At 43.0% G+C, this 20,932-nt stretch overlaps 2 protein-coding genes and 1 non-coding gene across 7 annotated transcripts in view; 2 read left to right on the top strand and 1 right to left on the bottom strand.

Annotated features, from left to right (window-relative positions):
• PARG (poly(ADP-ribose) glycohydrolase) overlaps positions 1-994 on the bottom strand; it is a 60,521-nt gene extending 59,527 nt beyond the window's left edge. For 3 of the 5 annotated variants that reach the window (XR_009487188.1, XM_059851215.1, XM_059851216.1), the window contains exon 1: positions 540-994. Coding sequence is in view for 4 of the 5 variants with exons in the window: in XM_059851215.1 (XP_059707198.1) it covers positions 540-994 (455 nt within the window). In the remaining variant the exon portion in view is untranslated. The remainder of the gene's footprint in view (positions 1-539) is intronic. The other 2 variants (XM_059851219.1, XM_059851217.1) reach the window with 2 other exon arrangements.
• On the top strand, positions 955-18,448 carry LOC132329778 (mitochondrial import inner membrane translocase subunit Tim23). The gene is made up of 7 exons (XM_059851225.1): positions 955-1,089; positions 1,525-1,583; positions 4,432-4,525; positions 4,755-4,839; positions 7,005-7,063; positions 9,623-9,733; positions 17,850-18,448. The coding sequence occupies exons 1-7, from the start codon at positions 993-995 to the stop codon at positions 17,963-17,965; spliced, it is 621 nt and encodes a 206-aa protein (XP_059707208.1). The 5' UTR covers positions 955-992; the 3' UTR covers positions 17,966-18,448.
• Positions 6,294-6,496, top strand: LOC132330221 (small nucleolar RNA SNORA74). The gene has a single exon (XR_009487245.1). It is a non-coding gene; the product is annotated as a small nucleolar RNA SNORA74 (small nucleolar RNA).
• Positions 18,449-20,932: the final 2,484 nt, after the last annotated feature.

The following is a 20,932-nucleotide window of genomic DNA, read 5'->3' as shown; positions in this document are numbered from 1 at the left end:
TCCGATGATTTGCACTGTGAGAGGAAACTTGCAAAGAATCAGGCACAAAACTGGTGTAAAGATACTGCAAGGGGAAGCAGCGCGCACCGATCACACCACGGGGCTGGGACACAGGGGACACGCTGGCGCCGGGGAAAGAAGTTAGAGACAATTGCAGCCCGACGAGGAAGGGCAGCTCCGGGAAGGCTCCGTGCACAGGCACACGCGGCCCCCGCCGCCCAACGCTGCACAGGGCGGCAGCAGCACGGCAGAGATGCCTTGAGCGGAGGAGAGGGACACGGAGACTCGGAGCCTCCGGCCCGGTCGCCTCTTCCTCCTCCCGCCCAGCCCCAGGAGCGACCGCGGGCGGGTCGGGCTGGCGGGGGGCGCCGAGCAGCGCTCCCAGCTGGGCCGGTTCAGCGCAGCCCGGGCTCCGCGGGCACCGCCAGTGTCCCGCACCCCACAGCGAGCAGGCGGCCGAAGGAGGCGGGGGCGGCACGGCCGCCAGCGAGCCCCGCTCCGCGCCCGGCCGCTCCCGCCGCCCCGGGGCCGGTACAAACCTTTGTTCCCCACGGCGGTGGCGGAGCTGCTGCCCCCGGGCCCCTCCTGCCGCTCTCCCTGGGAGCCGCTGCCGGGGCTGGGCCGGGCTTTCTTCCGCGGGGGTTCCCGCCCGCAGCCCGCGCTCATCCTCGGCGGGGCCGCCCTGCCCGCCGGGGCCGGCCAGCACCCGCCCCCCGGGGACGGCGCGACGCTGCGGCAGCGGCTCCGCCCGTCCGCATCCTCCGTCCCGCACGCCGGGCTCTTCCCAAGGCGCGGGGGGCGCGGCGGGGCCGGGAGCGAGCGGCGTCCGGCGAGCGCGGCCCGGCGCTCGAGCAAGATGGCGGCAGGCGCGCCTCACCCCGTCGCCATGGCGACCCGCAAAGCAGCGGGGCCGGGCGGCACTTTGCGGCGCTTTACGGCGGCGCTTTGCGGCAGCCGTTAGTGGTGGCGAGGGCGGCGGGTGCGGGGCCGCCATGGAGGGCGGCGGGAATTCCAAGGGCACCGGGCTCGGCGGCCTCTTCGGCGCCGGCGGGCTCGGCTACTCGCACGCCGACCTGGCCGGGGTGCCGCGTGAGTACTGGGGCGGCCGGCGGGGCCGGTCCAGGGGGGCGGTGTCCGCGCACCGGCCGCTGCAGGGCCGGGCGGCCGGGACCGAGAGCGGCGGCGGTGCCGGGGATCACGCGGCCCCGAGGGCTCCGCCGCCGCCCGGCCGTGGGAGGCCGATCCCGACCGCCGGCCCCTCGCGGGGGTGGGCGCGGAGGTGCCAGGCCTCGGCGGGGCCGCGTGTCGCGACGGGCACTGGTCACACGGACAGCGCGTTCGCCTCGCCCCGGCGGCTCCCGCTCGCTGCCCGGAAAGGGGCGGCTGCCCGCCCGTGCCGCCTTTTAGGGAGTCGGGCAGCTTAACGGCTGAATATCCCCTCCTGCCACGCACGAGATCTGCCCCTTTTTGCCTTACAGGATGTGAATTGTTGGTGTTAAAGTGTTCTATGTTTTTTCCTTTTAGTAACTGGGATGAGCCCTTTGTCTCCGTATTTAAACTTGGACCCCAAGTACCTAGTCCAGGTGAGAAGGTGGCGTGTATTTATTGTGTTGAACTCGATTTCGGTGTTTGCATGGTTACGTGAGCACCTCAAACCTCCTGCAGTGCTGGGCACTTTGCACTGAAGTCTTGAACTGAAGAACAGTGGAAAGAAACAATTTTTTTCAGTATTGTCCTTAGTAAATCTTGAAGTGCTGTGACATCTAGAACAAAATGAGCACTGATGATGCTGAGGATAGGTAGGGCTGTTGTGTCAATACAAGCCTGCTGCTGTTGGAAAGAGGTCTCCCTCCCTGCCTTGAGGCAGTGAGCCCAACACCGCCTCACACAAGTTCTGGCACTGTTCACACCTCCACTGAGCCCCTTCCGTTACTAAGAGCAGCCAGAATCTCTCTCATCTTTTCATGGATGAGTTTTCTGAACTGTGATGAGTTCAGTCAGTTTACTGAGGTGTTCAGCCAAGCTCCAGACCTGATAGCAGGCTTTGCCATCACAGCAGCTGCACATTTCAGCTGGGTAATGTCCTTATATCATTACCCAGCTGAAGGGAGACCATCATGAAGTAAAATTTCCTGTTTTATTCTATAGAATAATGTAGCTGTCACCCTTGCACATTTTAACATCAGTTGATATAAAACAAGGCCACCATAACAGAAAAAATATTTTAAATCAAGAAATGTTTTCCATTTTCATAAATGTTAACTGTAGCTGAAAATGTTAAAGTTAATCCAAGTAGAATGCATGCCAATGATTTTATTTAGTTCGTATTTTTCTTTATACATGGCTTATATTGTCTGAGAACATGAAGTTTTCTAGAATGAGCAGTTAAAGGTCAGCAGTTGCGTAGTGCCTGCTAACCTCTGTGCCTGGTTTCATTCTACCCTGGGTCACTGTTTCTTTGGTAAGTGGAAGCTGTGCATGCAGTTCTGGGGCCTAGAAGCTGTTGTAGTGTGGGTTACAATGTAACATTCCCAGAAGGCTAGAACACCATGGCTGTGTCCCTGGTGGGAGTGGGTTCAGTACTGTGGCTGCTGTTGTTGAGTGGTCAGAAAGAAGCTGAGATTATTTAGACTTTCTCCAAAAACACTCTTTAAAGTGGTTTTATTCAGTTAGTAGTTTTTCTGAGAACATGTTGGTGTTAAAAACAGTGTAGCAGGTATTTTGGAACAAAGTGTGTGTACTGAGAGACTTTTAGAAACAAAAGGGAAGTTTGCTGTAAACGCAAAGGTGTTGGCATTAGTGCCGTGAAACAGTTCTAAAAATACTTATTGTTGTAACACTAGAGGCTGCAATCTGTGTTATAACACTCCACTGCCCTTCATGTTTAGCTCTAGTGTGTTGAAGTAATAGCAAACTGCATTGAAATAAAAGGGAATTCCATTTTTTTTACCTGAACAAACTGCCCATACAAGCTGTGAGGTCTCCTGCCTTAGAGAATCACATGACAGGGGAACGGCTCTGAGTGCCCAGCACTGTCTGACCCTTCTTTTAACCGTGGGGATTGCACTAAACAGTCTCCACAGGTTCCTTGGGCTCTAAATATGAAGGAAAAAGACATAGCTAATATTTCAGAATATAAGAGGTCTTCCCATAATAATAAATGGTACACTGGTACTCATTACTTTAAACCCCACATTTTTGGTTGGTCCCTGAATGCAGGCATGGAACAAGAGGTTTTCTGCAATGCTGTGTTACCTGCAGCATGTAAATGGGTGTTATAAATTTGTGTGTCAGCCTTTGGCAGAAGCCTAGAGGATGGGCTTTGGAGGTTGCCTCTAGAAACTTAGATGTTACATAGACAAGGATTGCTTAATCTTGACTTTTGGGACAGTAGTGAAAACTGTTAGAAACTGCTAACTTGTGTAAACACTGAATTTCTCCAGCCGTCTAGTTACAAGGAAGATGGAAACCATATTGTTTCACTTTATTGATAACACTATTCACAATTTTATGAGCTATTTTTTCTGTATTGCCATTCAGCATCAAGTGTGGGCCAGTAAAACCCCTTAGAATGCATTTCCTTGATCCTGCAGCTGTTGGAGTCATGCATCAGTTAAGCAGGGGTGGTTAAAACTGTGACTGTAAAGCACAGAAGCTTAAAAGACAGCTGCTGCTTTAGTGCCTTAACAGCAGGCATCTTCAGTGTCTCCTAGTGAAGAAGTGCCTTGGCACACTTTATCTCTGCACACATGCCAGTTTCTCTAGGCCAGTTTCTTTAGCATTTTAGACCACTGGTTTGCAAGAACACAGGTGTGTCCTCGTAGGAGAAAGATGGACAAGTGAAAAATTAACCAAGCTCACATATTTAATATGTGATCATCACTAGTTCTGAGTATATTCTTTACATTTTTCACATCCTTAAATAGGTCACTTATTTCAGTGCAAGGAAATACTTCTTTTCATAAAAGGCAGTTTTTATTTAGTATCAGAGTATTGGGAAACTAAATGCATTATTGTATCAGACTGGGTTGCTCAGTGAGGAATTAGTGCTATGTAATCACACAACAGGAATGTTTTTAGAAGGCTTGTATTGCCTGCTGCAAGATGTCATTAAGCAAATAGTCATTAAAAACAAAAACAACCAACAACCCACACAGTATGAGTTCCTTGGCTGACTGATGTAATTTAAAAAAAGTTCGCACAGCTAGGGAGGAAAAAAAAAGCACTCAGTCAGTTAAACTTTTTACAGTCCTTTTTCATGCTCAGTATGCACATGGTATATTCCATCTCTGTGCTACTGTAGGCAAGAATTTTCCAGAAATACTCATCCATCCTTAGTTTATTGCATGGATTAAAGAAAAAAATTAATATGGCTTACGTTTTGAACTGGACTTGGAAAATACAAAAGCATTTGTTTTTGTTTTCCCCCAGGATACAGATGAGTTTATCTTGCCCACAGGAGCCAACAAAACTCGAGGCAGATTTGAGCTGGCCTTTTTTACCATTGGAGGATGTTGTATGACAGGTAGGTGGTTGTGGTTTTCACTTTTCTCAGCTGTCCAGGTAACACCTATGCACTACAGTGATGGATGAGATTGGAAATGTCTTGTTCTGCAAGACATTGTCTGTTCTAATCTTGAGTAAAGAGATACTTGATTTTAGTTTATACACTGAATTCTATTCTCAGTATTTGCTTCTAGTATTGTTTATTCTTTTTCTTCTTAAAAAGTAATAACTGATATTATTTCAACCAGGGGCAGCGTTTGGTGCACTGAATGGTTTGAGACTTGGCTTGAAGGAGACACAGAATATGGCATGGTCAAAACCTAGAAACGTACAGTAAGTGTTCCATCTAAAAAAAATTGTACTTCCTAGTGACAGAGTTGTTTCTTCCAGTTTATACAAGGTTAGATCTGAATATACTGCAAAAATAAATGTTTTGGTGTTTTTTTCTTTAATGGGGACAAGTGAGAGTCAGTATTTGTCTTGATCCAGTTATTACATGGTTTTAGTTACAGTGATGTTCAGTTCAACATTTTTGCTTTTATTTAGTCACAGTTGGTGTGTCCTGTGACTTACTTAAATATTTGAGAAATAATTACTATTTTAATGTTTAATAAAAATCTACTTCAAAGTCAAAGTTTTTATATGTAGATGTATTCCCAGAAGCAGTAGTATTTACTTTCAGCTATTTATTGCTGTAATTTCTCTGAGCATGAGTCTCCCTTCTTTCCCAAGCCTTTCACAAGCAGGAAAAGATTCAAATGCAGAGCTGGGCCTGCCTATATTTGCATCAGGGATGACATTGGTGCATGCTGCTGAGCAGGCATTGCAGGGGGGAGCTGTTCTGGGTTATGGATCCAGGAGCACCCATGGCATTGCTGTGTTTTCATCTTACCTGACTGTTTGAAAGAGTGCAGCAAAGACAGGAACATTTGTTTCAACAGGATGCCTCTTCTTAAAATAATGGCAGGAAAGACATTGGAAACCAGAGGAGCAGAATAACTGGGGGAAAGCATGGGAAATTCTCACTCCCAGAATACTTTGGAACAAGGGAATTTTAGAAGAGTAATTTCATACTTCCTGGTACAGTTTATATTGGCTCTGCTCCTTTTTAAATTGTTTCTATATTCATCCCCTTTATCAAAATAGTCATCACTATAATTATGACTCTTTCATAATGCTCTAGATGAACAGAATTGTATTTTAGGGTTTGGAATGAGCAGAGTTGGAGAAAGCCAGGATGTTAAGCACAAACTGTGGCGGGTCAAGCCCAGGAGGTGGCAGTCAGTGCACGCGCTGCTCTTATCCTGGCTCTGCAAGGCAAAGGTCTGCTGAAGGTCATCGCCTTCCAACAGTTCATTAAGTTCTCTTTTTCCCTCATCAGGTGCAGAGAAAAGACTTGCTTAGCTTGATATCTTCCAAATTTATCCTTAATGTACACAGATTTATTTCTTAATGAATTTTAATTTTGCTGTTATTCGCTTGTCATCGAATACCTCACAGTATGCCATGGTTGTTAGAAATACTGATTTTCTTATCAATTCAGAACGAATATAAAGTTAAAAGGTGGGGGTTATAATTAAGGAGAGGTTATCAATACCCTAGCCTCTTAGATTTCTTTTTTCCTGTTGTTTCAAAGTTAAATGTTCCATTATTGTTTAGTTCATTGTCTAACCATATTCAGTAATAACCTGTGTCCTAATGAAAATTATAAAAAGAGGGAAAACAATAGAAAATTAAATCAGAAGGAACACAAATAAAGTGTCAGATATTAAATGCTGAACTTAAGTTCCAGTGGTAGTCAGCTGTCCAGAGCAATACTATGCCTGTGATAGTGTTACACTGCTGGGAGATAAAGATCAGTCATTTCTTCTGGCTGCTGTTGTCACCGTTCTGGAGACAGCTGGTACCAGCAAGAAGTGGCATTGTGCTTCCCTGAAAGCGCACTAAGGGTTCTCTTTTCCTCTTTAGTGCTAGTCTGGAAGCCTACACACAGACCAGACACACAGACACACCTCCTGGCCTTTTGCTGGGTGCTGGTGGACAGATGGGATTGTAAGGAACTGTCTCTTCCATTCCTGACTTACTGCAGTCCAGGCTTGCTTTTTTGCCCACACCATTTGCTCAGGCATCCCCACACTCCCTGACACATGGTCCTTGTAGAGGAGCACTGAGGCTTTCTTGGAGACCTTTTACCCAGCTAAGTCTGCATAAGTGTGTCAGTTATTCCTGGAGCTGTGTGTGGTCACCATGTAAGGAAGGACAATTCAGGTTAGAAAGTCATTTGAAGGGAAGAGATTTGAGTCTTGGGGAGGGTCAAGAGAGAAAGATTTTCTTAAAACTTGACAGGACTGAATATTTGCTTTCAAAAGCTTTTAGTTCACATTGCAGTTTTCTAACCACACATATAGTGTAAACACACAAGCCCTACTGTCATAAACACTGCCTTGATGTAAATACAGAGTGCTAAAAATTTTCATACCTCTTTAACTCCTTTATAGAATTCTAAATATGGTGACAAGGCAAGGAGCATTATGGGCTAACACTCTGGGATCACTGGGTAAGTAAAGTCATTCCTTTATAGGGAAAGCAACTTAAAGTTGGAATTGTGGGAAAGTGTATTTGTGTATTATGTGAATAAGAATCTTCTCCAAATTTTCATTATTAAATCCATCAGGGAAAAGTGCAGGTTTTTTTCTTTGGGGGTTTGAGGGTATTTCAGTAGACATGAAAATGGAAATTAAAGGCTAAAATAGGATTTGCAGCATAAGGAGCCAAAAGCCTTTAATTAAAACCCAAATTTTTTACTGTATTATAAACATTATTATATTTTTTACTGTCTTAAAATTCTAGCTATATCAGAAATAACTAGAAATAACAGATAACGTTTACTTGTTAATAAATTCCAATTAAATTACAACTTAAATAAAAAATATAATTTAATATTTCTGAAATAAATAACCTACATTGAGACTCTGTGGTCATGTGATCAACTACCTAATGTTTGTTTCCTGTTAAAGTCAACAAAATGTTTATGTGAAGAAGAGATATGATAGTCAGTACAAAGATTTATCCTTTTAATCATAGTACATTAGCAAGGAAAATCACACGTGGTACTACTGTCTCTAAACCTAAATGTTGCTTATAACTGATGTGGGTTAGAAAAAAAGAGAAAAGAAAATGACCAATAGCCTGAGGTCTCAAAAAAAAACTTCTGTGAACTGAGATTTGGGTGGGAGGGGGCTGTGGATTAAAATCACATCAGTTGCCTCAGAAAAAGAGATTATTTCATAAAAGTCAGTGAAATAACTAATGCCCTAGAAATTACAAATATTTTACTTCCCCCAGAATCTTAAAAAATTAAAACTGATGCAGTAACTTTAAAAAGAGATATCCAAAATTGATTAGGTTATTTTGAAGAAAAGTAATGATGGAACTTGTTGTCCTACAAAGTTGTAGTTGGAGTTAGCAATATTTAAATCAGAGACTACATCATGTTACAACCCAGTGCACATCTGTTTGACTTTTGAGAAATGCATCAAAGTATGGGCTAAGTTGCATGTATGACATTTTATTTCAGTCTTATTTCTGAAGAGCAGATTAGCTACCATTTCATTTAGGCATTAGCATTTGAGGCATTGTATAGAAGGCAGAGTTACAGGGAGGATTCTGAGCTACAAGCAAGAAAGGCATTTTTTCTCTAAGCAATGCATGTTGCCTGCTGAATTTTATGGGCCATTTTTTGTTTGGATTTTTTTTTTTTGTTCCAAGTCTAACAAAAACATGTCTGAGAACTGAGATGCAGGCACACTGCAGTTCAAGGTTTCAGTTGAGTGACACATTAACAGGTTTTTCCAGCTGTGTTTGAAGAAAGATTACTCAAGAAAATGTTTATGCATTCCAGTAAAAAATTGTTATTTTTCTTACAAAATGTGGCCTCCAACATCACAGAGTTAAGCAGAACTTTATATTTAGCATTCTGGTAGAGCACTTTCTTGTCCTTGCTACCAGAGAAATTCCTTTCAAGGAGCTGAATTATTTTTGCATCTTACTTCACCTCGTGAAGCCTTTCTGTACCTCAGATTCTTTTTGTCACTACTGACAGTTTTTGTCATTCTGTTTCTGAACAGAAGCAACATCTGTGTGGAACTGTTTTAAAAAATTGTGTTGAGTTCAGCTGTTCCTTCCCTCATTGCTAATCTACTTGCTGCTAAGACAAACTGAAATACCCTTGCCTGGGCTGAATGGAGAACAATGCTGCTGTTAACTCATTGACATGACTGTGGTTGCTTGTGAAGAATTTACTGCCTTTTAGCAGAAGGAAGGATTTCAAATTCTTGGAGGGCAAGAAATGGGTTAAATGGCATTGTCTTTATCACTTCTAAGTGATGACATACTCCACTTCTCTTTGCCAGCATGAAATATGAGTGAACAATGAGGGGTCAGGATGGGGTGGGCTTTTCCTTTCATCAAAATGTATAAATCATATATGCATCCATGCTAAAAAGCCCATGCATTTCTCTTTCCAGGACAGTCCCTAAAGTTATCCCAAAGATAAAGGCCCTCTGGGGATAAAGATTTCATGCACAAGCAGAGGTGAAACAGCTGTAAATGTCAAATCCCAAGCATTCTAATAGTCATTTTTAAAAGAAACATAACCCATTGTACTCCAGCTCTTGGTAGCATGATCTGAATGCTGTACTTAACTCACATTTCATCACACATAGACAGCAATTTTCTCTGCCTAGAAAGTGCTGGTTTAGTTTCATTCATCCACAGAGGACTGTATGAAACTGCCAGTACAAATTTAAACACTGAATTTTCAAACAAATTAGAACTAGCAAAATAGGCTTAAATTTCAGTCAGTGAAAGCACATATTATCATGAAAAATGCCACTTTTTGACCAAACTATAGCTTGAGAAAGAAGAAATAGCTATACAGGAAGAGATTTGGAAAAGAAACACCAAAGATGGGATTTTGCAGAGGATTCCCTTAAAATAAGCAGAAAATCTGATCTTCAGAAGCATAATCTAAGTAGCTACACCAAGCCTGGATTCTAAGCTTTGGGCCTCAGACCATGGAAGGTTTTTAAATCTTTTTTTTTTTTTTTATCCCCAGCTCTACTTTACAGTGCATTTGGAGTCATCATTGAAAAAACACGAGGTGCAGAAGATGACCTGAACACCATAGCTGCTGGAACCTTGACGGGAATGCTATACAAAAGCACTGGTAGAGTGGCAAAATATTTCTCCTTTTCCTTCTCTTGTGCTTATCCTAGTTATTAGGATTCTCAGTACTTTTACTAAATACTGTCCAGCTCTCAAAATTGACAGTGTAAAAATGGCTATTAGCTCAATGTCCCCTAACCCACAATGCTTTTCACCCAGCTAAGGCTACCTCAGGAAAACTTGCACTAAAAAAAAAATCCAACTGAATTAAATTTGATTCTTTGCAACTGCACAGGACTGATAGTAACCAGCCAGTGAGAGCCAATTCTGACTGTTGTACATGTATACTGAAGAAACAAGTCATTTATTTCCTCAGATATATGGTGAGGTTGTATAAAATACATACCCACCTCATTCCTAGCTGTGTTTTCAGCAATAGCAAGAATAAATTTAATTTTGTCTCAAGTCCATGAGTGGATGCAGGCAAATGGGAGCTCCCTTCCAGAGTGAATGGGGGCAGGGAAGGAAAACACGGAACACAGAGAGTGATTGCATGAACATGAAACTTAATGAAGTGATCCATGTGACAGTAATTCACATGATAGTGCTACCTGGAGCTGCTAGAAACCCTACACACAGAGAAATGTATGTATTTGTGAAATTATTACTTATGTTTTCATGAAACTGCTGTCTTGTGGTCTTTGCATAGTGGTCAAAACCAACAAAAAAGGTTATTTGGATTTAAAGGTGAGGCTAATGCAAACTGAATTGTTTGCAGGAGAGAGGGTCTGATCTTCATCAGCAAAATGACTGTCAACACATGTTCCAAGCTTAACAATTGGAGCTATCTTTTTTAGAGGGTTGCTGGGTACCACAGATTCACATTATTAGCACATGGAAAATGTTTTAAGTTACTCAGTAAATGTTTGGCTGCATGACTCACCTGCATTTTATGGTGGAGATAATTCAAGAATTGACCTATGTACTTTTGCATATCTAACTGACCCTCAGTGTCTTAGCAGTGTTCCTGAAGGCCTGCTTTTTTGGGGGGCAAAACAGTTTGAGTAATTCTATTTTCCTGATGGCTTAGAGTACTTGAAGCCACAAATAACTGGCTGGAACAGCTTTCATAAATTTGAGACTCTTAACTTTGCAAGGGCACATAGCTCTCCTGTAATCCATTTCTTCTTGGGATTTCATGAGCGATATGACAGGTTACCAAGAACAGCTGGAAAGGGTAGCATATAGAAGCCTATTATTTTCTGTAGGAGTTTATTAATAAGGAGAATTGTCATCTAATAATACTTCAGCAGAAGCATTCCCCTTACCTTCCAGAAGTATAGAGCTGGCATTATGTGTAATATTTTTTTGGCACAGTACAACCACAGATAACTGCTCCAGTCACATGCACAGTCATCTGACACTACTAAGGTTTTTATTACCAGAGCACAGTGGGACATTTGTTTTGTAACACAAGATCTTCAGAGCTAATGGCAGTCCTTATAAAGGCAAATGAAGTCAGTAAATCTCAATTCATTACAGTATTGTATTTCAAGTGTGTGTTGTACCTATGAACCATAGTGCAGAGAAACTGCTGCCTCTCCTGTCACCTTATGCCAGAGCACCCTTTCTCATTCTGTACGGTAAAAAGTATAAGTTCTGCCTTTACACTGCATCTCTGTATATGTTTACCTTAAAACCTGGAATATTTAAACCTTGCAAAAGATCAGCACACATCTATCACATCAAGACTGTAATAATTACTTGTGCTACATAGAGTGCCGTGACATGTTGGCATTAAGAAAAGGAAAATGTAAAAGCTGTCAAGGACTCTGAGTTATACATCTCCATATTTCAGTGTCAGATGGAAGCTCACACAAACATGCCATTGCAAATTAAGGTTGCTCTGTAGTCCACGAAGGGTGGATACAGAGTTGCAGGCAGTGTTATTCAAACACTCAGATTTCCCACTTCCATCATTCCTGCTTTGTAAAGAGATCAGGAACATACTTAAGAAGAAATGGGATGATGTATGGCAGGTCTTTTATTATAACTTCATGCTTTACCACAGTACTGATGGAGGAATCACGTCAGAATCTGTCTGCACTGAAAAACACTCCTGTGAGCACTGCAAAACCTAGACTGAATTTCTGAAACCAGTGATTAAGTGCCTGATGAGTGGACAGGAAAAAATAAAAACAGCTGGGAAGACTTTGTGAAGTCTGACATTGGTTGCCCCAAACTGGTCCCAGTTTTCACAATTTGTCCTTGTAGAAGTGTTAATCATTACCAAAATGGCAGCAGTCAAACAGAACCTGCACGTTCTAAAGCCATTGATTGTGAGCAGTTTTGTGTAAAGCTACTTGACACAGCTCATGTGGGAGAAAAGAGAGGTTTGAAAGCTCTGCAAGTGAGGACAGTGGCAATTCAGCCCCCTCCCTGCATTCACTGGCAGTGCCATCACTCATTGAAACTCTCAGTGAAGTGACTGAAGCAGTTCAATCTCCAGTAGCAGCAGGTGATAGGTGGGTTCCATCTCAGCAGTACTGCATGGTTTAGGTCAAAAGACACCTAGTGAGTGGGAATGGACAACTGATGTGAGGGGTTTTGAAACAATTTCTGCTTGATTCATCTGACCAAAGGGATCTCCAGCTTTCACATTTGTTTAAATTTAATGCCACAATTAAATGACTAGATTTTAGCCCAAATGCAGCAATAAGAGTACATATTAATTTGTTACACCAGACTTACAACTTCATGGGAGCAATTTTTTGAGCTCACCACTTAACATCTGCCCAGAACATTCAGTTTGGGTAACAGTTAGAAGAAAACCCTTTGGGTTCCTCTGCCAGTGGCATATGCAAGAGAAATGTTACAGCAACTCACTGAATTCAAGTTTTGCTAAATGCTAAGTCCACCAGGATGGCTTTTCCATTTAGTAAGATACTATTTATTCTTTAATTTCAAGCAAATGCAGAAATTAGTATCTGTTATGCCATGTTTTTTCTCATAAATGTTACGAAGGATAAACATATCTTCAAACAAATGTTTAGCCTCATTGTGTGTGCTTTCAACCTCTTTTCTAAACTCGTCATCTTTATTTGGTTTTCTTATCATTGTATTAGTCATGAAAGTAGCAAACCACCAAACAAAAATGATTGTCAGTGTGCACTATGACACTGTTATACCCTCCCACCATGAAAATGCATGACTCCAGTTGTCACAGAGGTACAGCTGGCTGAAGCTCCTACACTCCTCCCCAAGCATGCAGAGTAATCACTCAGGAAAAGATGAACGAGCTGGGACTTTGGCCTGACCCACCGTGACAGCAATTAATTTCTCACTGGAATTCCTGACAGGCTTCAGTAAGCAAAAAAGCTAACCAACCTTTACCTCTTATCTGAGGGTTACACAGGTTATAGATGTTCTTTTTCTTGGATAATTTTTTTCCTCTTTTGAGGTTAGGGGTAACAGCAACAACAGTAAACTAATGCTTTGGACAAGCTAAATTTACTTTTGTGCAGTAGGCACCCAATCCTAGGTACAGCATGCCATGCCTTTGGAACAATAGATGTCACATAATTTGGTACAGAAAGTGGTGTGTCTGAAAAGACAGGAATTGCACGCTAGCAATAGCTGAAGGTAGTAGTTGTCATTTTAAGACCTCAGAACACAACCCTGAAAAGCCAATACATTATGAGTTAGGAAGGGCTGAATGTTTTATTGCCAGCAGTAAAATCTGGTGGGAGCTAAAGATCAGTTTTGTGACATCCTGTGGGTAAAGGCAGCTATGCTGTCTGTCCGCTTCTTGAGCTGTAAAAAGCCTGTTCTCTGAGCCCAACCCATGTTTTCCTTTGGGCCAGACAGGGCTGTTTTCTCATTATTCTTGCCTGGAGAGGGGGAAGAGCTTTTTGGGGACTGCTGTAGGTACAGGCCTGGGATATCTTTTCTGCAGTATTTGGAAAAAAGTGAAGAACTTGCTTGTCATCCCTTAGGTTAAGGGCTGTGAGGCATGAAGTACCCCTTTTAACATAACATGTCTATAGGATTAACAATCAAATGATGTTTAGAGAAAGGATTTTTTTTTTTAATCTGAAATAAGGAAGAGATAAGGACAATGTACAAGCAGCACTACAGGTAACAGTTTGTTGAGGCTTTCTTAATTATTGAGGACTGATGTCTAAGAGACACGTGTGGCCACTGAGAGCAGTGCTGCCCAGCTCTGGTAGTCAGGAGCAGTGAACTCAGAGCTACAGGGATTTGCAGAGTTCATAGGTGCCATTCATTTACAGTAGCTGAAGTAGCCTCCTGTCAGTCAGGTGCTGCTACTTTCACTCAGTGAGAAGACAGCAAATTTTAATCATGTTTGCAAAGTAACTTCAACAGCTCTAGTACTTCCAAACCAGTAAATTAAATTGTAGTTTCCTACTGTTTTTTCTAATTTAGCCTTCATACCACAGTAACTACTTTTAAGCTTTGTTGTTTTTGTATTCTAAGCACAATACTGCCTTAGCTGCAGGAATACAAAAATGGAAGATGCTTTTCTGGAATATATCTTGCTTCCAAATAGAACTTTATCAGTTTTCTCAGTAATTTCTGTATCCACAGACTTTCCCCACTACTTACAAGATTTCATTAAAGGAACCCCATGGAGCAGCAGGAGGAAACGCTTGATACTTTCTAGTGACATCAGGCCACCCAGAGATGTTCAAGCAAATGACTGCTTGATGGTTCAGATGGTCTGGTTACTGAACTTGAATTTGGAGCAAAACTGAGATTGCCTTGTACACTTGAGTTGAGCCCTTTAAACCATTTAAAAGTATTTTTGTTCCCGAAGACCTGGCAGGAAGAGAAGCTGTTTTCATGCAATGTATCTAAGAGAGATTGAAAGACAAAAAACTAATCACAATTTAAAGATTATTATTCTTTTGTTCGGCATAAGTGGATCTGAGGTTTTTGTGAAGGTATTTGGAATGCCTGCTATTGGATGGTTCTTGCTTTAAACATTCCAGGAACTATCCCAGGACATTAGAGTAACATTCTGAAAATGGAGACAGTAGGGTTCTAATGGTTCTAACCATGGTTCCCTCATGGTTTTACCTGCTGGACAGGTGCAGCTCAGTGTTAGGAGTGGCTCCTGCAGTGCTGAAATGCAGAGCTGTGCTGTTGGAATGCACTGTGCCATGGCACAATGCAATGGAATGCTGAGCTGTGCCATGGCACAGTGTAAGCTGGAACCTATTGAAATGTATAGAGGAGGGACAATACTTAGTGGTGAAAGGGTACAGCAGCTAAAGCCAGAGAACTAATTTCCCATTTAGGGAGCATCAGATGTATCTTTGGAAACCCACAACAGTTCTCAACTCTTGTGCAAGGTGCCTGATCTCAAAATACCTGCTTCCAGAAGTGTCTGTCAGCTGGAACCCTTATCTTACTGGGACATGCAAGATTAGGGGCTCAGGGCTGTGTTTCAGCAGGGCTTGTCAGGGCAGACTTGGTATCAAATGCTTGCACAGAGTGATTGCAGAGGAGGGGTGGGAACTTGTTCTATCATGCAAACACAGCTGGGATGGGAGTGGAGAGTTTCTTTTTCATTTTTGTTAACAAGTTAATTTTCTCAGAGGCCCTAAGATTTTCTGCCCAGCAGCAGGGCTGTGTTCTAAAGTGCATTACTGTTTGAAGTCTGCCACATATTTACTCAAACACAAATCTGACCAGTTATGGAAAGGAACGTTTTCTTTCCTTTTTTTTTTCTCTGTAATTACTGTGGGTAGTTCAGAAATCAGGAGCAAACCATAGTATAGAAACACTGGTAAAGGAACACTGCCTGCATGTTTTCCTGGCTATTTTCTCTCTCAGTCATGCACCTATACCAACTGCACAAGTTTAGTACCCTGTTCATGAAACATCTCCAGCAATGTCACTAAGTTGTCTGCAGGCCTACAGATGGCTTTAGACCCTGTGGTTGACTTTTGCCAGTGGGTTCAGAGCTGCCAGCCTTACCTGGCAGGCTCAGCACATGACAACACCAATATTTGCTGCAGTAGGAGCAGCACATCTAAAGTCCTCATACATGGATGCTAGAAGACAGCTCACCAACCTGAGTTTAAGATGTCAGCTTTCTTGTACAGCCCTGACTTCACAGAATCTGCAGCCAGGTTTGATCATCCTTCAACTACCTGTTCTTGCATAGGAAGAATAGAATTTTAGTGGGGAAAGGAGAGGAATTGAAGCTGGGGGGTAAAGAAAGAGCCCATAGGAATAGCCATAGTTCTGTAGTACATCCACGTTCTGTGGGGATGTTCCACATTTCCTTGTACACCTGATGGTCATGAGCCCCCTTTGGGGGTTCCTGCTGTGATCTCTTGACTCCTGGTATGAACAGCAGAAAATTGGGCTCTAATGTTGTATTTATTTACCCCAGCAGGAATGGGGAGTCAGTATTTTTACAGATTATCTCAAATACTTGTTTTGCACAAAGTGTCCTTTAAATTTCACCTGTGGCTTTTTGCCAGACACTGCTTGGACATGGTTAGTTTTGTGTACCCAGCTGCAAGCCCTTCTTATGAAAAGCTTTTTGTGCAACAAATTCAGGATCAATTAGCAAACACAGAACATCTACATTTGCTTTCCTAAATGCTGATTTAGGCACATATTCAGTTGGGCTTTTCTTAGAGCTGTTGAATTCTCAACAGTTACAGCAGTGAACTCAGCCTTATACCCTATAAAACCTTTCAAATTGTCACAGCTGGTCTGGCAATGAGATTTCTAGAAACTGTGGCTAGACATGGCTTCTAATACCAAGTCCCACTTCTGCAGCTTCTTGGTTTCGTTGCATGCCTGGGCAGTACAGGGAGGTTTAACAATTCCAGTGTAACCCATTTTACCTTGTAGCACAGGTAACACAGTGTCAGTCTAGATGATGCCAACAGCTTGTTGCCTCACTAAAAGCCTAAAGGCAATTCTGTGAGACAGCTTTATGACCCATAATGGAAAGGGAAAAAAAAAACCCAAACACAGTCTCTCTGATTACTGAGGTACATTTGTTTTCAGGTTTGAGGAACCCGAACTGCCCTGTCAGTTTCTCCAATAAAGCAGGCGGGGTTTTTATCTTGCCGTCAGCAAAACTGGCCTTGTTCTATACACTGTACACATTATCTAGCTTGGTTCAGCTGCAACGATAAACATTGCAGAATCAAACTCACTGAAGTTTTCCTAGCACTGAGGGTCATACTCCAGGTGTTCTGTGCATTTGTAGTGCATTCTGGGAGCTCTGCCGAGGCACAGAAGTGTTTTGCTGTTTAGTAAAAGCAGCAGAAGTCTCTACTTGTGCCCCTGTGCACCCCAGTCCTCATGTGGATAGAGTGGACATAGGATGCCACCTGACTCCCAGCTGCAGCCAGGTGCACTACCTGCAGGCATTAGCCAAACTTGCCCTATATTTCTGCCTTACACTAATGTGCTCACCAGCACCTTAAGACTTTAATCACCAGTGTGACTCAATTTTTACTATTGCAAGGTAATAATTCTCATTATTAATAAAAGAATAAAGAAAGCTATTCAATGTACACCATACTAAATACCTGCCAGCTAATCCCTTTAATCTACTTCATATTCTTTAATCAAAAAGTTTTAAAATTCCAAAGACACAGAAGCAGTGATAGGTTTTGCATGATGGCCCTAATGAATCTCTGGAGTCCAGTGTAATGCCCATATCAGCTGTTGTTTTGTTCACTTATTTCCTTCCTGCTCTTTCTCCCTCTGCCCAGAGCTAATTATCATAATTGAAAACCTGGAGGAGATTTTGTAGTGGGAGGAAAGCATGTCTATCTGTAAAAACAAATGTAATTAAGGACAGATAGACTAGATTAAGTAGGACTAGGGAAAAGCCATCTTGGCTTCCAGTGCTCCATAGTGGTTCGCTGAAGCAGTAGTGCTAGCACAGTTAAAAGCAAGTTGTTCCAGCAGAATTAGTGTCAGGAATGAGTGACCATGAGCCTGGCAACAGGTTGGAGAGGAAGGTACAAAAAGCACAGGAACTCTTACTGGAGAGTTACTCAAGAAAGGACTGTTCATTGAGATGCTTCTGGATTTAACAGCTTCTTGGAGGTTGCTGTTCACTGACCATTTCCTGACAGTAACACTAATGAGCTGCAACGTGTTTTGTTTTTTTGCAGGTGGAGTGCGCGGGATAGCACGAGGTGGGATCGCAGGCCTGACGCTGACCGGCCTCTACGCCCTGTACAACAACTGGGAGCACATGAAGGGCTCCCTAGCCCGGCAGTCCCTGTGAGCAGGGCAGAGGACACGCTTGCTTAGTCACCAATCAAATCAGTTGTGAGATCTATCTGGTGCCCCTTGCTATTTTATTTACAATTAGTGTGAAACTGATGGAAGCTGTGCTGGGAGGAACCTCTTGACACCGTGTAGCTGGACTGGCCCTTCCCGCCAGCCAGTTGCTGGAGAGGCAGCAATGTTTGTTGGACCTGCAAGTGAACAGAGTGGCCACCGAGACAGTGTCTCCCTGCCATGCTCCCTAGGCAGCCCTGGCCAGAGCTGCCAGGCACGCTGGGCCCCCATAGCAGATCCTGCTCAGTGCCAGGTTGGTTGGGTCCTGTAAGGTCTGTGTCCATGGAGCACTCCCTGCAGCCCCAGCGCCTTGCCTGGCAGCACAGCCCCAGTAGCCATGGCACAGGCAGGGCTTGCTATTCTGACAGCACAAGACAAGCTAGCAAAAGGGACATCATCAGAATAAAAAGGGTGGTACTTACTCAAACCCATTTCTATCCTTTGCTCTTCATGCTACAAAAGCATTCTGCATTCAGTGACCTATTTATGGATTAATTTTAAAGGACCTGTGTGATGAAATCCTGGGGGAGTTGGTGGGTGAGGGGAAGTGGACAAGCAGGCTGATCATCTCCTGATGATGTTACAGCAAGGCATAGCAGGGCTTGACTTCACTTCTTTATTTGCTCTAACAAATTGGTTGTTTACAGATGAAAAATAGTTGCTGTTGCAGAGCAGCTGCCAGTGGATTACCAAAACATTCGGGTGCTCCAATATCTCAGAACTCATTTGGCCAACAATTAGAAACCAAACAGTATAAAGACTGCACTCATTACGTATTACAGGATTTTTAATTAGCAAGAAACTTTTTGTCTGAAGTACCATATGTAGGTTATTGGCAGAACAAAGACTGTGATGAACCTACATGTTCTCCAGTGTTAAATTTAACCCATGTACCAAGTATCACTTGCAGATAAATTAAACAGTAAGTTGGGAATTAGTTCAGTAATTACTGAACTAGAGTTACTGTGCAACAACTCATTCCTTCCACATTTAAATAATTAAACAGGCAAGTTCTTGAAGAGGTCTGAAGACAGGGAAGGCAGAGCAAGGAAAAAACAGGAAACTTAATGGTCAGCAGACAGTATAATGCAAACCAAGTTTACATTTGAGTTTTTGCTACTGAAACAGCTCTTAATAATTACACTGCATACACCAAAATAAAAACAACAAAAGCAGTATAGGGAAGGTGGTAGTTCTTACCTTCCCCCAAGAAGAAATGCTACTTTGCTAAGAAGCCTCATTGGTAGCAAATAACCCCTGAGACCAGCTTTTTATAGAGCAAGTGCTCCAGCTAACGAGCCATCACAGCTGAACTCAATTTGCTTTGCTTGGCTACCAGGTCAAACTAGTTGCTTTATGCCAGCACTGAACGTGGTGTAAAGGAAGCAGGCCTTTTCTCACCCCCTGTGTCAATGCTGGTTTTGTTAAGCCTTGTGTTCCACAATTCCATAGTGCTCTGCATGTTGTTATTGTGGTGTAAGAGCTGGACTTCCTTCCTAGCATGCATTTTTTGAGGGCTGTACCACCAAAGAAACTGTCCCCCCACTTCCAGGCTGCAGAGGGGTGATGTGGGCTTCCTCTGCACAGCACTTTCTAACGGGACATTAGGAAAACAGGCGCACTTTCTTCTGAGCTTTTTCTCTCCCCACTGCCATCAGTGAGTTCCTCCCCTGCATGTTTCCTGGTCACCGTTGGTTGGACTTGTGTTCTTGCACTCTTCACCACGCTGGATGAAGGACTGAGAACTGCTTTGGGGGTTGTTGAGGGGCAGGGGTGGCTTTTTAAATGTCAGGAACTCCACAATGTATCTTAGGTTTTCTTAAGATTTTTCAGGACTAAAATGTGACCCAGGAACTGTCTGCCCTGATTGAAGTGGGTAAGCCATGAAGCTTAACAAATGTATTTCCTTCTTCGAGTGCACTGGAGATAATATAGAAACAAGCCTTTTCAAGTTCATAGTTAGCACAACCTTAAGGCTAGGCTGACTTTAGGACAACTTGGCATGTTACCTGGTGTGCAGTGCACTCATTTCCTGGAACTGCTCACTTCAAGGGCAGAGCTGAGAGCATTTTTCTGAAATAGCTGTGTTACAGCTGTTAAAGTTTTAGTTCATAATCTGTTTGTATATGGAGTAATCTGTAGCTTGAGCTATGAAACACAACAAGCACAGAGGCAGCAGTGAGGGAGATGAATTGTATGATACAATACAGAGAATGTGTTTACAATATTCTGTGTCATGACATACTGCATTCACGATTTACTGGAAATCAGTATAAAGTTGCTACTTTAAATTGTGACCAAAAATATATCCAAGTTCAGTAGGAGTAAAAGGATGTAAAATCAAGTTGAAAGCAGAATTTGGCTCAAGTTAGAGCCCTCCCGTGCAGTGTTACATAAATGTGAGCATGGGAGACCTTGACTGTCTTGAAGAGCGGGGTTTTGGTGCCAGTTGTGGTATCTTTGCTGATAGATCCAAGGCAGCTTTCCATGCTGTGGCACCAAGTGAGGGAGCTGAGACAGCAGGTGTAATGGAAGGGGTTTGAGTCTTGTGAAGCTGGTTCTGCTTAGTCTTAGGAACAGAAAGGCAAATCCACTTACACTATTCCCTGTCAGCAGGTGACTTCTCTTACGGTTGGAGGAACTTGTTGAAAAATCACTACTTAGGGTGGGAATCTCTGGGCACCCTGAAGCAGAAGCAGCTTCTGAAAACAGGAGGCAAATGTGTTAGGGCAGAAAAACTATCCTGTGTTCATAGTCTGTTTCCTGTGACCTAATCTGGGACTTCAAAAGGAGGGGGGGAAATCCTTTTGTATGCTTTAACAGAAGGTTACCCCTGCATTTAATAAATTCTAGATAGGAAACTGGAATGTTTTAAGTGGAGCTTTGTGCACTCTGTATTGGTCTGTGCTGT

The sequence above is a fragment of the Haemorhous mexicanus genome, chromosome 7 (genome assembly GCF_027477595.1).
Source record: "Haemorhous mexicanus isolate bHaeMex1 chromosome 7, bHaeMex1.pri, whole genome shotgun sequence".
Taxonomy (NCBI): domain Eukaryota; kingdom Metazoa; phylum Chordata; class Aves; order Passeriformes; family Fringillidae; genus Haemorhous; species Haemorhous mexicanus.
The sequence above is the reverse complement of the archived record's forward strand: the minus strand, read 5'-3'. Positions and strand labels throughout refer to the sequence as shown.